This window comes from Haliotis rubra, unplaced genomic scaffold (genome assembly GCF_003918875.1).
Source record: "Haliotis rubra isolate DU_JTF1 unplaced genomic scaffold, ASM391887v1 Scf461, whole genome shotgun sequence".
Taxonomy (NCBI): domain Eukaryota; kingdom Metazoa; phylum Mollusca; class Gastropoda; order Lepetellida; family Haliotidae; genus Haliotis; species Haliotis rubra.
In genome coordinates, this window is record NW_025767148.1 from 317,184 (window position 1) to 333,398 (window position 16,215).

At 41.7% G+C, this 16,215-nt stretch overlaps 1 protein-coding gene across 3 annotated transcripts in view; it reads left to right on the forward strand.

The window, feature by feature from the left end:
* The window catches only part of LOC124290308 (cartilage matrix protein-like), a 57,717-nt gene that overhangs the window by 39,736 nt on the left and 1,766 nt on the right, over window positions 1-16,215 (forward strand). For 2 of the 3 annotated variants that reach the window (XM_046727021.1, XM_046727022.1), the window contains exons 3-10: window positions 6,404-6,689; window positions 8,679-8,971; window positions 10,497-10,559; window positions 10,690-10,740; window positions 11,590-12,024; window positions 12,806-12,934; window positions 13,694-13,726; window positions 14,440-14,997. In XM_046727021.1, the coding sequence (XP_046582977.1) occupies window positions 6,404-6,689; window positions 8,679-8,971; window positions 10,497-10,559; window positions 10,690-10,740; window positions 11,590-12,024; window positions 12,806-12,934; window positions 13,694-13,726; window positions 14,440-14,997 (1,848 nt within the window). Of the gene's footprint in view, window positions 1-2,778; window positions 2,788-6,403; window positions 6,690-8,678; window positions 8,972-10,496; window positions 10,560-10,689; window positions 10,741-11,589; window positions 12,025-12,805; window positions 12,935-13,693; window positions 13,727-14,439; window positions 14,998-16,215 lie in introns of all 3 variants that reach the window. The other variant, XM_046727020.1, reaches the window with a different exon arrangement.

The following is a 16,215-nucleotide window of genomic DNA, read 5'->3' on the forward strand; positions in this document are numbered from 1 at the left end:
CCTAACTTACTGTAACTATACACCAGTATCTGGCCCACCCTACCACTTACTGTAACTATACACCAGTATCGGGCCCACCTAACTTTACTGTAACTATACACCAGTATCGGGCCCACCCTAACTTACTGTAACTATACACCAGTATCGGGCCCACCCTAACTTACTGTAACTATACACCAGTATCTGGCCCACCCTAACTTACTGTAACTATACACCAGTATCTGGCCCACCCTAACTTACTGTAACTATACACCAGTATCTGGCATACCTTCACTGTACTGTAACTATACACCAGTATCCGGCACACCCTCACTCACTGTACTGTAACCAGTATGCGTCCCGCCGGTCATTGACTGTACTTCACCTGTACCTCACTATCTCACCAACAGATCGCGCCCACTGAAACCCATTTCATGTTATTGGTGCAATATGTCAAGAATGTTCTGCACAACTTAAAACATGTGTTGTTGAATTTATGCCGCTTTGCTATTTTAAGTCTAAGAGATAAGATTTGCTGAAAAATTCCGTCCTGATAGTGAGCATAACATACGGCCCGGGGGACTGGGTTTTTTTCTATGGAACAGTGATCAAATGTAAGACATGAATATATGAGCATACCTTACTCTGCTTGTAACACGTGTCAAAACCAGTGATCATAGAGTTTCTAACCTACCATACAAGATGAATGAAAATACGATATTTCCAGAAATATTTGATTAATAGACAGCTCCATTTAAGAGTGAGTGAGTTTAGTTTTAAGCCACACTCAGCAATATTCCAGCTATATGGCGGCGGTCTGTAAATAACCCATTCTGGACCAGACAATCCAGTGATCAACAGCATGAGCATCGACCTGCGCAATTGAGAGCAAGTGAGAGCGGACATCAGAATTTGAGGAAAATCTGGACTAGGTTTTAGGGCTTTTGCGTTACAGATTTGTATTTGTTTTTTGTTTGTAGTTTTACGCCAGTCAGCAATTTCCAGCTATAAAACGGCGGTTTGTTAATAATCGAGTCTGGGCCAGGCAATCCAGTGATCAACAGCATGATCATCGATCTACACTATTAGGATACGATGACATGTGTCAACCCAGTCAGCAAACCGTTAGTCGCATCTTAAGACAAGCATGGGTTGCTGAAGACCAATTCTAACCCGCATCTTTACGGATCTTTGCGTTGCAGAAAGGGCTGGCGGAGTGAAAATAATATGATTCAGTGGCTTTGAAGCAGACTAGTGGGCTCAGTCAAAGGTGGGGTATCCACGTTTACTGCGACGTGGTATCCTAGGGGGCTAGCACGACAGAACCGGTTCGGACCAGTGCAAGTCAGTGGAACTCGACGATAAACACCATTCCACTGCACTCACTTGATCATCTAATTATGTGATTGACTGACATACGTTTACATCCGAAGTTTACATTGTTTCTAAACTTAGTCAGCAGGAAGCTTGCTTGAATACATACTCATATCCTAACGGGTCAGAAAGAAAGCCTTTTGTGGTAATTATGACAAAATTGAAGTTTGCCCCGTAAAGCTCATACATCGTTTCAACCGCCTCCGTGGTGTAGTGGTGAGAGCGTCCGCCCGGAGAGCAGAAGGTCGCGGGTTCGATCCCCGGCCGCGTCATACCAAAGACGTTAAAATATGGTACATGTGGTCCCTGCCTGGCGCTCGGCATTAATGGGTACAACAAGGACTGGTCGGCTCGGAGTCAGTATAATGTGTCTGAGTGGAATATTCTTGCTTCACTGCGGCATGGTATCTCAGTGGGCTAGCACTATAAAACCAGCTTCAGTCTGGGCTAGTACAAACAGCCGCACATACACATAAACACGCATGCACGTCGTCATATGAGCGAAATATTCTCAAGCACGACGTTAAACCCAATTTCACCTCACCTCATAGATCGTTTCAGAAGACAATATAGTCGGGTTACGTCTCAGGTATACCATACTGCCATCTTCACCCTGTGATGCTATTTTGGGAAATACTTTAAATGATAGCGTTGGAAAACGTAGGCCTTGCAAACTCAGTAGCTAGTACCTGAGGAGTTACTTCCCTTGTATAGATTGTCTGGCCATGTTTAGCTTCACAGATCTTTCGAAGTCCAGACTATTGGTGGCCGTTTCCTCGTCATTTTTGTTTACCCACAATAAACAAACAGCTTCACTGTTACATCTAAATGAATAATAAATTGTCAATTCATGTTTATGTAATGTTTGCATGGATTTTGTAGCCAACGCACAAAGACATTTCTTTGAGAATTCCACAAGGTTTTATATTTCAGAACAATCCAGTTAGAATGTTTCGAAAACATGTGCATGTGTGCGTGCGTGCGTATGCGTGTATGTTCAATATATTTTTCCATCATTTTCAGGTAAAAGCTTAATGTTGCGAAAACACTCACAGGCACACGCACGCATACTCATACACACTCAAAGAATCTCGTCACGCCGAAGACCCGGGTTCGAATCCCCACATGGGTACAATGTGTGAAGCCCATTTCTGGTGTCCCCCGCCGTGATGTTGCTGGAATATTGCTAAAAGCGGCGTAAAACCAAACTCAGTCAGTCAGTCAGTCAAGGAATCTCAAATGAACGAAAACTAAAGCTATTGCGTCTATAACAGTTATTGCACCAAGAGAGTGGCTGAAGGCGAGCGGAACATTATGATCAATATTAGAATCCTGATTTATTCATTTGTTTATGTTCATGTACGTGTGTTTGTTTATTTATATATATATATGTTTGTCCTAATTCTCTGTATATATTTATTTCAGGTCTGTCAGGTAATGTTGAGAACTTAGAGATTTAGTTTCACACCCTCAGAGTTTGCTTTTACTGCATTCGAGTGAATGTCCACATTGTTTGGCTTTGTATTCAGTTAGTTCGGCTAGTTATTCGACTTCGGCGACCTAAGTCGACTACAGCAGTAGATACTACACGGAACAATGTCACAAGGTCTCCTGTATATGCACGTGAATACATCCACAGAAGGAATGTGCATGTTTCGAGTACACCACACACGTACATGTACACTATCACACATGTGCCATATGTTTGACTATACTCTTCACAAAAAGAAACGCATAGGCCGTTAGACTACAATATACTCGGGGTCTACACTAAAGGATTCGAATGTAACAGTGGAAACAGCCGTTTCACGTTTTATATTTGTTCACATAACACAGTTTCTTCTTGGCTGAATTTTAGTTTTTGATGAATTTATTTTAAAAAAAAATTACAATAAAAAACAAAATTCATTATATGGCTGAATTTCAGTAAAAACAAAGTTGCAGTACAAAATTACAGTTGCGAGTAAAAACAAAATTACAGTTGCAGTAAAAACAAAATTAGTTGCAGTAAAAAAACAAATTACAGTTGCAGTGAAAACAAACTTACAGTTGCAGTAAAAACAAAATTACAGTTGCAGTAAAAACAAAATTACAGTTGCAGTAAAAAAACAGTTGCCAAACTTATTAACATTTTCTAGCTTGATGTGGACATTAACTTTGGATATTCTATATCATCTTTATCCTTCGTATATACATCTAACACTATAACAGCGACAGGACGACCCCGTCCGACGTTACAGACGCCGTCACATAGCCGGAACATTGCTGACTGCGGCGGTAACAACCACTCACTCACTCCATCTAACGTCAACATATTTAGCCAGCCTCGAATCTGTTCTTTATTGTAAATATAACAAGTTCATATACAACGATAGGGACGTTGGGATAACCTAGTGGTTAAAGCGTTCGCTTGACACGCCGAAAACCCGGGTTCGATTCCCCGCATGGGTGCAATGTGTTAAGCCCATTTCTTGTGTCCCCCGCAATTATCGTGCTGGAATATTGCTAAAAGCGCCATAAAACTAAACTCACTCACTCACTCACTCATATAAGGTAAACATATGTATGATCATAACAAACTCACATGCAAATACCTTTCTGGATCTCTGGGTAGCCTACTGGTTAAAGTGTTTGTTTGTCACACCGAAGGACCGGGTTCGAGTCCCCGAATGGGTATACTGTTTGAAGCCCATTTATGGTGTCCCCCACCGTAATGTTGCTGCAACATTGCTGAAAGTGACATAAAGCCATACCCACTCACTCACTAATGCCGGTCTAAATGTAAACACTAACACTAAATTGTAGTCTTACCCGTTTTATAGAGTATCTAGTTGCATTTTTTGTCCTAGAATATATGTCTTAGGCGTATTTGCTGTGTCTGAAAATGTTCAGGTTTCAGCAGTCAATTCCATTTTACAGCAAAAACACACATTTTCAGTGCTAATACTTCGCGTTGTCGACATGTGTGTCTTATCTTTACATCTAGCTCGCAGCAAACGCAACACGCACAGCACATTGACGCCAAACCAGACAGAAACAAAGATGGCGGGCCTCCAATGCATACACTGCGCATGTCACAAAATGGCGGCATGGCATAGTGTGTTATGTCCTTAGTGTGTTGTCTGTGTGGGTCAGTGGCAAAGGAGGACATAAAAAAATCGGAAAACTCGCCATAACTCGTAAATGTGTATTATTATTGTCAAAGATCGCAAACTGTCATGGTCGACCCTACCATCTGTTGGAACAGGGTAAGATGGATTCATACTACCCGTGACACTTTAGAGCACAGTTTCATATGCATTGGCTTTTAACCAATCAATAATCTTACAATTTATTTAAAGGGTAATAATACCATATATCCTAACAAAAAACATGACGTCCCTTTGTTTTTATTCTTTTTTTATTCTCTTTTGCCACCCCTGTCGTGTTCTGTGTTTGTGAATGTTCTGGAAATGTAGTGATTGTAGTGAGTCCCAAAATGTCGTTGAAAGTAATGTAGTGTTTTGAGTGTATGTCCAAGTTGCTGTGCCAAGATCTGTGCCTAATATCCTGCGACAGTCTATCTCATACGCTGGGAATTATTAGACAAGACGCTAGAACAGGATAGTGACATTTCCAACCGAATTACACCATAGGGTATGACATATTTGACAGGTATTTTGTCTACGCTGACACTATCTGAAAAACAGGGTTTTTTTAACAGAAATAGTCCTAATGTCAGTTAATGATTTTACAACCAAGGGGATACAAATATCATACATGTATTAGTATCACATCAAAATTCCCTAACAGATTTTGATATTCGTTGTTATATTCCATGACTATACACTCACTATCTAACCCATATGGTGACGGTCACGTCGATAATTCAAAATAATATACTTTTATGTACGGAATTCTTCTGTATTTCTTTTTTTGAATCACTACAGATTCCTATATTATTTTAATCTTATTTCCATTTATCGACTCACACAAGATTTTTTCATATTTAGTTCATTTGATAATATGTAGAAAAGTAGTCAGGGAGTTGGAAATAGTTATAACCGTCACAACGTGTTTGATATTATTTATTTATTTATTTATTTATTTATTTATTTATTTATTTATTTATTTATTTATTCATTCATTCATTCATTCATTCATTCATTCATTCATTCATTCATTCATTCATTCATTCATTCATTCATTCATTCATGCATTCATTCATTCATCCATTCATTGTCATTCATTCACAATATATTATACATCATATATTATTTATTTATTTATTTATTTATTTATTTATTTATTTATTTATTTATTTATTTATTTATTTATTTATTTATTTATTTATTTATAAATTCATTCATTCATTCATTCATTGTCATTCACTCACCCGACCAACCATTTATTTATTTATTTATTTATTTATTTATTTATTTATTTATTTATTTATTTATTTATTTATTTATTTATTTATTTATTTATTTATTTATTTATTTATTTATTTATTTATTTATTTATTTATTTATTTATTTATTTATTTATTTATTGTCATCACATCTGTCTGGGTTCAGGTATGTAGATGTTCTGCAAGATGTTCTGCACAGACTGTGTGTCTGTTAGCCGCTGCGTTAGCGCCCATACATAACACGTACTTTCGAATGTTAAACAGCTATTGAATTTGAGATATAGCTGATGATGATTCCAGTTTTGCAAACTGCTTATAACGTAACTTGCATTGGTATCCATATGGCGTAACGTATTCAGTATTGTACTCAGCATCGTAATGTTCCTAAAAACATAGCTCTGCGACTTTAACAGCGCAAAAAGGCGAATATAATATTTCTGTTGCAAATGTTATAACTGCGCGTGAGTGTATCTACGTTGTCCTTAAATGTCTGTGTGTCCAGGGTCCGTTTCGTAAGGCGATCTTGGTGTTACGACGTCGTAAGTCTGTGATAAGTAACTGGGGTTACGAAGGTCGTTGCACTAAACTGGCTTTGTGAAACGGGGCTGCGGTGGGTCAACTGGGAATCGTCAGCCTATATCTAGTCTTTCCACGTTATAGAGGCTGTGTGTCAACGTGGTGTTCCGGCCGACGTCGTCTTCCTCCTCGACTCCTCCAACAGCATCTGGGGCCCTGACTTCCTCAAGCAGCTGGAGTTCGTCGGCGACGTCGTCAGCATGTTTCAGATCGGCCAGCAATTTACCCGCGTTGCCATAGCGACGTTTGGTCGTTACACGGAGACGCAGTTTCACCTGGATGACTATTTCAATAAGGAGGACATGATAGACGCCATTCTTAACATCAAGGAGACGAATGGTGATGCAACAAATACTGCCCAAGCTATCAGGTACGACTCACTCCCGTGCATCACGTCAAGAAATATTGTACCTACTCCCGTGCATCACGTCAAGAAATATTGTACTAACTCCCGTGCATCACATCAAGAAATATTGTACCCACACCCGTGCATCGCGTCAAGAAATATTGCACTCACACCCGTGCATCACGTCAAGAAATATTGTACTTACTCCCGTGCATCACGTCAAGAAATATTGTACTTACTCCCGTGCATCACGTCAAGAAATATTGTAACCACACCCGTGCATCATATCAAGAAATATTGTACTCACACCCTTGCATCACGTCAAGAAATATTGTACTTACACCCGTGCATCACGTCAAGAAATATTGCACTCACACCCGTGCATCACGTCAAGAAATATTGTACCCACACCCGTGCATCACGTCAAGAAATATTGTACCCACACCCGTGCATCACGTCAAGAAATATTGCACTCACACCCATGCATCACGTCAAGAAATATTGCATCACGTCAACGTCAAAAATATTGTACCCACACCCGTGCATCACGTCAAGAAATATTGCACTCACACCCATGCATCACGTCAAGAAATATTGTACGTACTGCCGTGAATCACATCAAGTAATATTGTACTTACATTCGTGCATCACGCCAAGAAATATTGTACGTACTGCCGTGAATCACATCAAGTAATATTGTACTTACATTCGTGCATCACGCCAAGAAATATTGTACGTACTGCCGTGAATCACATCAAGAAATATTGTACCCACACCCGTGCATCACGTAAGAAATATTGCACTCACACCCGTGCATCACGCCAAGAAATATTGTACCTACATTCGTGCATCACGCCAAGAAATATGGTACCTACATTCGTGCATCACGCCAAGAAATATTGTACCCACACCCATGCATCACGCCAAGAAATATTGTACGTACTGCCGTGAATCACATCAAGAAATATTGCACTCACACCCGTGCATCACGTCAAGAAATATTGTACTTACATTCGTGCATCACGCCAAGAAATATTGTATGTACTGCCGTGAATCACATCAAGAAATATTGCACTCACACCCGTGCATCACGCCAAGAAATATTGTACCCACACCCATGCATCACGCCAAGAAATATAGTACGTACTCCCGTGAATCACATCAAGAAATATTGTACTTACACTCGTGCATCACGCCAAGAAATATTGTACGTACTGCCGTGAATCACATCAAGAAATATTGCACTCACACCCGTGCATCACGCCAAGAAATATTGTATCCACACCCATGCAGCACGCCGAGAAATATTGTATCCACACCCATGCTTCACGTCGAGAAATATTGTATTCACACCAGTGCATCACGTCGAGAAATATTGTATTCACACCCGTGCATCACGGCTGGTGATGTATTTCTCAAACCCGAGCATCACGGCTAGTAACATTGTACTCACACCCGTGCATCACGGCTAGTAATATCTCACTCATGGTTAGTTAATGGTCTTTTTGATCCTTGATCTATTGCGTCCAGGGGCTGTCCCACAAAGCGATCTTAGCGTTAAGACTGCCAGGTGGACATTTGGGCCCGTTAAAGTAGACATTGGTTTTTGATATGTTGCTATCAAGAGCCGTTCAACGAGTAAGCTTAACCCTTAGATTGTAAAACGTAAAGAATTACGATCGCCTCACCACCGAGGTCACTTCTTGAGCGGGGCCATGCCAGCAAGAAGGCCACGGACCTGTTTCTGGGGTAAGACAGTGTTAATTAGTCGATGTTAATTAATCTTACCAGACAGAAAGAGGGGCAGTGGGATAACCTAGTGGTTAAAACGCCTAAAACCCAGGTTGGATTCCCTATATGGGTACAATGTATGCCCATTTCTGGTGTTCCCCGCCGTGATATTGTTGGAATATTGCTAAAAGCCGCGTAAAACGAAACTCATACACTCACTCACAAAAATATCTTTGACATTGGTGATTTTTGTAAGTAAACCCATTTTTTTTTGTACTACAGATACATGCGGAGAAAGATGTTCAACCCCAGGCACGGCGGCAGGAGGGGCGTGTCTAGGGTCGGCATCGTGGTGACCGACGGTCAGTCTCACAACATCCTCAAGACCGTGTGGGAAGCTTCCAAGGCTAAGAAGCAGAACATTAACATGTTTGCCCTTGGCGTGGGGTCGATGACCAACCTGAGGGAGTTGAAGGGGATCTCCAGCAAGCCGTCTATAGACTACTACTTCCAGGTCGGGGGGTACTCCGCTCTCGACAACCTCAAGGAGAAGCTCGCACTTAGAACTTGTCAAGGTGAGTATTTTGCGGCCGAACCCGGAAGATCCGGGCTAGAATTGACAGCAACCCATGTTTGTCGTAAAAGGCGGCTAACGGGATCGGGTGGTCAGGCTCGCTGACTTGGTTGACACATGTCATCGGTTCCCAATTGTGTATATCGAGGCTCATGATGTTGATCACTGGATTGTATGGTACAGAATCGATTAGAGTGCGATGTAAACAACAAGCAAACAAACAAACATTCATTGTGTGCAGCGTCTTACATCGATCACATATATTAGACATCACTGATTGTACAGGCCCGTACATTGATAACATACATTCTTCATCACTGATTATGCAAACCAGTTACATCGATGACACACATCGTTAAACACTGATTGTGCAAACCAGTACATCGATGACACACATCGTTAAACACTGATTGTGCAAACCAGTACATCGATGACACACATCGTTAAATACTGATTATGCAAACCAGTACATCGATGACACACATCGTTAAACACTGATTATGCAAACCAGTACATCGATGACACACATCGTTAAACACTGATTGTGCAAACCAGTACATCGATGACACACATCGTTAAACACTGATTGTGCAAACCAGTACATCGATGACACACATCGTTAAACACTGATTGTGCAAACCAGTACATCGATGACACACATCGTTAAACACTGATTGTGCAAACCAGTACATCGATGACACACATCGTTAAACACTGATTGTGCAAACCAGTACATCGATGACACACATCGTTAAACACTGATTGTGCAAACCAGTTCATGAGAGACGTATAGTAGTACAGCAATGTTAAACACGGTGTAAATATGGGAGGCAATTAGCCCTATAAACATCATCGTCAGTGAGATCCATGCTCTAACAAAATGGCAACAGAGATGGGCCTCAAAAGGACGCCATCTGTAGGGCGATAGACCCTCTTTTCTCTAAATTACTCGTATCCCGAAACAATCGGAGGGAAGAGGTTCTTTTAACTAGCATTCATCTTGGGCATTGTTGTTTTGCTTCATATCTCAGTATTATTGATAAAGATATTACTGAACAATGTACAATTGTTCAATGTATAATCAGCTAGATAAGGTGGCGCATTATTTAGTGCATTGCCAAAAATATGTAAATCAACGTAAGGCGATGGTGGAATCTCTTACAGCTCTCAATATTGACATCTCATTGACTGGACTATTATGGTCAAGGAATATCGTTCGCCATGAAGTTCAGAATGTTATTCTTGCTTATTTTAAAGAGTGTGCCAGCATTGATATTATATTTTTAAAAACTTTATGATGGGCAAGGGGTAAATGGCCCTAGCTACCCGACCTCCTATTAACTATTAATGATCGATCAATCTACTACAGACATTATTTAACAAAATGTAACTATGGGAGAATTGATTTAATCGTTTACGTTAACGTCTCTAACGAGAGAATAATATATGGTTAATTCTATTGGTTGCGATTATTGTTCCACACAACCATGGACAATATGTTTATGTTATTACTGTATCCTTCGCAGTGACTGGGCCCCCGGAGAAAACGACACGAGCTGTGCCTAAGGCTCCCACCACGATCAGAACAAGTAAGTTAAACATAACTCTTTAAAGCTTTCTCACGGTATCCCATCTACAGTAAATACCGAATTCTTCAGATTTAGGGTGACTTTATGTGTGATCCAGGACGATGTAAAGAGTGTTTGCACTTTCTTCCAGCTACGACAACGCCGCCAACAACAACGACATACTTGGACGTGCTGCAGAGATGTGAGTATCAAGTTCGAAGTACAGGGTTTGACATGTCTGAGAGAGTGAGTCACGTCGAAGTATTTGTGGATTGGGTTGCCTCTCAAGATTCCTTATCACCTACCTCAGACATGCCAGTTTAATTAAACTTGTAGAAAAGGATATATCATGGATATAAAACTAATTTGTTTTGTTGTTTTTAAAATTGAATGATTATCTCTGTTGGGATTATCTGTGAAAATAACTGAGATCAAGGCTGTTAGTGTAGACTATTTAGAAGAGGGAATTATCTCCAAAAGATTACTACATTGTAATTTGCTTCTACCGTTGTATTTGGGCGTCACACATGAAGCCAAAGTAAGTCAGTTTATTGTTATGAAAAGGCACCTCAATCGTTTTATATCTAAATGATCGATGAAGTTTATACGTAGCTGCCAATCCAACTCTGATACCTTCCAGACCCGAGTTAGAATTGCTCCTCAGCAACCTATGCTTCTCGTAACAGGCGACTAACGGGACCGGGTGGTCAGGCTCGCTGAATTGGTTGACACATGTCATCGGTTCCCAGTTGCGAAGAGCAATGCTCTTGCTAATACTGGATTGTCTGGTCCAGGCTCGATTATTTATATACCTCCGCCATATAGCTGGAAACTGCTGAGTGGGGCTTCAAAGAACAAACAAACAAAATGTTTCAGAACCACATTGCCTTTGGTGGATTCAGAGATTCATCTATACATGGTCTCTGTACCATGTCAGATACGACAGACCCACCTTAACGTGTCTGGCTCCAATTCTCGTGTCTATATTGGTTTGAGTGTGGTGTCTAGCAACAAACAAACAAACTCAAACCTACCAACCTTCTCTTTTCAGTGTGTCTGAACAAGAAAGCAGACATTGTGTTTGCCCTGGACTCCTCCAACCAGATCAGCACACAGGATTTCTGGAACCAGATCCGGTTTGTCCGAGAGTTCGCCAAGAACCTTGACATCGGTCCCAACAAAACCAGAGTTGGCCTCATCGTCTACACCGACCAGGTCCTGGAGGGTTTCGAGCTCAACACGTACCAGGATGTGCATGACGTCACTACCGGCCTCCTGGCGGTGGAGCGAAGCGCTGGAGGAACCCGGATCGGGGAGGCTGTTCGATACATCCGGACCAAAAGCTTCCGGCGGAGTCTGGCACGGCGCAATGTCGCGCAAATCGGCGTCATCCTAGCAGCGAGTCAGTCCTACAACATCGGCAGGACTAAGAAGGAGGCGGACATGGCCAGAAAGAGTGGCATCAAACTATTCGCCATTGGGGCAGGTAAATATATAATATATAGAACGTCAGTACAGAAAGAATACCCAGTCCTGACTATTCTAGGAAGACATTCACAGGGGCGGATCCAGGATTCTAGAGAAGAGGGGGTGCACATAGATCATAAGTCCAAAGCTTAGTTGGAAATGTTCCGTCGGGGAATTTCTTTCGGGCCCCTGAATTCAGTTTGGTGTAAAGGAAAGAATAGCTGTGAAAATTAAATGAATGGATCGCATACAGACCCTGAAACTAATATATCCATGAATACCCATGCAAGTCTAGATTACCAAAGTTTCAGGCTGAAATGAAGAAAGTCTCAGGGCTCCTTTTCTTTACATTTTATTTTTGTTTTACAGTATTTTTGTGTAAAACATTTTCATTTCAGAGACTAGATGTTAGTCTAGTTTTACCTCATGAAAGTAAATACGAATACTTCAACACTCTTTTCTTCAAAGAAACACTGGCCTCGTCTATTTCCTTTTTCTAAACACAAAATTGTGGTGGATAATTCGGGCCTGTCGTTGATATCGCTATTTCGTTTTTGGCTGTATCGCAATATCGCTATATCGTGTCGTACTATCACTTTGCCTCGATATCGTCTAGATTTTTCAGGGCGATAAAGTGATGGCCCAAATCAGCCACCATACAAAATAGAAAGAAAAAACTTTCAAAACTACCTGCAGCTTTATAGGTTTGGGTAATTTGTGTATGGTTGCGTGGTTACTTGAACCTTCATATTCACCCCTGATCTGTTAGAATGTTCCCCATTTTCGTGGTGGCGTTGCAGGTGATGACGTGAACGATGAAGAGATGCAAGTGTTGACCAATGGTCAGGAAGGACGGAGTTTGTTCAGACTGGACAGCTTCGAGAATCTCCAGGACATAATTCCCGAGTTCACCACCGATGCCTGCACAGGTGAGAACAGTTTTGTGTGAGTTAGTGATTGATTGATTGAGTGATTGAGTGAGTGAGTGATAGAGTGAGTGAGTGAGTTTAACGCCATTTTACATAGAGTTCAAGTCATATCAGTGTGAGTCGAAAAGTATGTGAGTATGAAACAAAAGCAGGAAGTGATAAATGTCTGAGACGATCTCCACTTCGGTGGAACCCACGATGACATATGGTCCTGACAGTCCTGGAACCATAAGCAGAACGAATCATGGGTTCCATCATAGTTGCCTGGTACGCCTAATTGACGCAACTCCTAACATCTAATTTCCGCCCAGTAGATGACCGGGTTGCAATCCCTTGATGTTCAGGAACACAAATATCAAAGTCTACGGTTCAACTTTGTTGCTTCAACATGGAAGCTAAGATCTTGGACATTACTACAGAAACGTCGTAGAACTATGACATTCGTAAGCCTATGGTAAAGTATACCATATGTCATAACGTTACGAACGTTTTCTGGAGATGGGCTCTTATTTTCGAAGCGTTCGTAGCCCTACGAACTTCTTAAGCCCATTCATAACACATTGGCTACGATCAAAGTTAAGAATTCTTAGGACTACGAACGTTTCGAGAATACGGACCCTGGGCCTTGGACCCATTAAGTTCAAGTTACAGACTGTTGCCTTCAACTGATATTAACGCAATGCTGCTTTGAAGTTTAGGATAAAAAACGTTTAGACTCGGAACTTGTACCCTGAATAATTTCAATGTTTTATCTTCCAGTGGAACCCTCCACTTTTCCTGTTGCTGATCAACGTAAGTTCAAAAGCTAGTCCTAGATATATTCGTGATTAACCACTTTCGTATCAGAAACAAACATATTTTGTGTTAAATTCATTCACTAGTTAATGCTTCATTCATGATTGTTCGCTTTCCCTGCAGATTGCAGTCTGTTAGTACAGCTGCGTGGCGTCAGGAAACAAACTGTTTCAACGTTAATTTGCATGTTACGCCCAGTGGAGTCCTTTTGGGCTGTTTCTGTGTCAGGTTTTTCTTGGGACAATACAGTAAACTATATCAAACACAAGGGGACCCATTATTTTAGTTCGTTATATCTTTAGTTCATGATAGACATTTTGACCAAAGTATTAGGGTATGAAACTCCAAAAATTTCAGCCACACCACAGGGCTGGTTAGATGTAAAACTTGCCAGCCCTGACTAAAACTTACCTGTCCACTCAATATCTTCATATATACATGTCTATTTTTAACCCGACCGTCGGGCAGGTGAATTTGAGAATCTGGCAGTTCGTGTTGAAAGTAAACCGTCCAGGGCGGTCGGGGAGACAGGTATTTCGAACGCTGCAAAGTATACAGTAAGAATTTCGGGGCCAACAAGTCAGTTCGTTATATCCGTCAGATCGTTACAAGAGTGTTCATTATAAACATAGTGTATTGTACATGTTGTGACATATAATGTAGTCTAAACCGAGTCACCTTGTAAGTAACGAATGCCATTTTGTCTTCAGCGTGCGGTTTCAGACAGGAAGCAGATCTTATGTTTGTCCTGGACAGCGTGAATGCTGGACGGACCAACACCAAGAAATCTTTGGAGTTTATCAAGTCCATAGCAAGGGCAGTGGATATTGACAAAGACAAGGTACAGATAGGCCTCATGTCCGCGGAGTGCCAGACACCTACTGAAGGGTTCTCACTGAACCGACACGGAAACAAGAAATCTCTTGTTAATGCTCTATCAGAAATGAAAGGAACAGATTTTTCCAGCCTGTTGAAGGACATGAGACGGTCGTCGTTTAACAAGAAGAAGGGCGGGCGGTACGATGCAAAGAAGGTAGCGGTGCTGATTGTTGACGGGAACCTGGAGCAGCCCCTGAAGGCGCTGAGGGAGGCCCGACACGCCCGGGTGAGAGGGGTGGAGGTGTACGTGGTCCAGGTGGGCAATGGGATGCCACAGAGGGAGATGAAGATGATGTGTGATGCTCCCTCGCAGCAGCACTTCTTCCAGGTGGAGAACTATGACGAGCTGAAGGGTCTGCAGAACCAGCTGCTGGATATCCTCTGTGACGGTGAGTCCAGAAGCTGCCCGGAGTTGTTGCTGGAGGGAGAGAGGAGAACTTGAATTAGTTGTGGGAAAGTTGTGGATCATGTTGTCTGGAAGAATGTATTAGTAATGGGGTACGTGACAAACGGGTAAATATTCACAGAAGATGAGGTGTTGGGTTGGGGCTGATGGCGCAGGGATGTGTGAAGCAGTTGGGTAGGTAGAGAGTCCAGAAGCTTCCTGGAGTTGTTGCTGGAGGGAGAGAGGAGAACTTGAATTAGTTGTGGGAAAGCTGTGGATCAATGTATTAGTCTGGAAGAATGTATTAGTGATGGAGTGACGTGACAAACAGGGGTAAATATTCACAGAAGATGAGGTGTTGAGTTGGGAATGCTGATGGCGCAGGGATGTGTGAAGCAGTTGGGTAGGTAGAGAGTCCAGAAGCTGCCCGGAGTTGTTGCTGGAGGGAGAGAAAAGAACTTGAATTAGTTGTGGGAAAGTTGTGGATCATGTTGTCTGGAAGAATGTATTAGTAATGGAGTACGTGACAAACAGGGGTAAATATTCACAGAAGATGAGGTGTTGAGTTGGGGCTGATGGCGCAGGGATGTGTGAAGCAGTTGGGTAGGTAGAGACTCCAGAAGCTGCCCGGAGTTGTTGCTGGAGGGAGAGAGGAGAACTTGAATTAGTTGTGGGAAAGTTGTGGATCATGTTGTCTGGAAGAATGTATTAGTGATGGAGTACGTGACAAACAGGGTAAATATTCACAGAAGATGAGGTGTTGAGTTGGGGCTGATGGCGCAGGGATGTGTGAAGCAGTTGGGTAGGTAGAGAGTCCAGAAGCTTCCTGGAGTTGTTGCTGGAGTGACTGAAGAAGGGAGAGCATGAATTTGTTAGAACTAAAGGGTGGTGGTGGTGCCATAGTTCTGTACCATGCTGAAGGATGTATTAGTGTGTGTGTGACAGAGTAGATGGCACACAGGGGTAAATATTTACAGAAGATGAGATGCCCGGTGTTCATGTCTTATTGATGTGTGAAGCAGTTTGGTAGGTAGTGAACTGTATGGGGACTAGTCTGTATGTTACTTGACCAGCCGTCTAAATACTGGGATGTAAGTAATTAAACTGTCGTATAAGGACTTGGGTGAAAGTCATCGAAGCAGTCGTATAAGTGCTAGAGGGCATGTGATTGGAACAGTCGTATAAATACTGCGATATATGTAATTTAGCGATCGTATAAGCA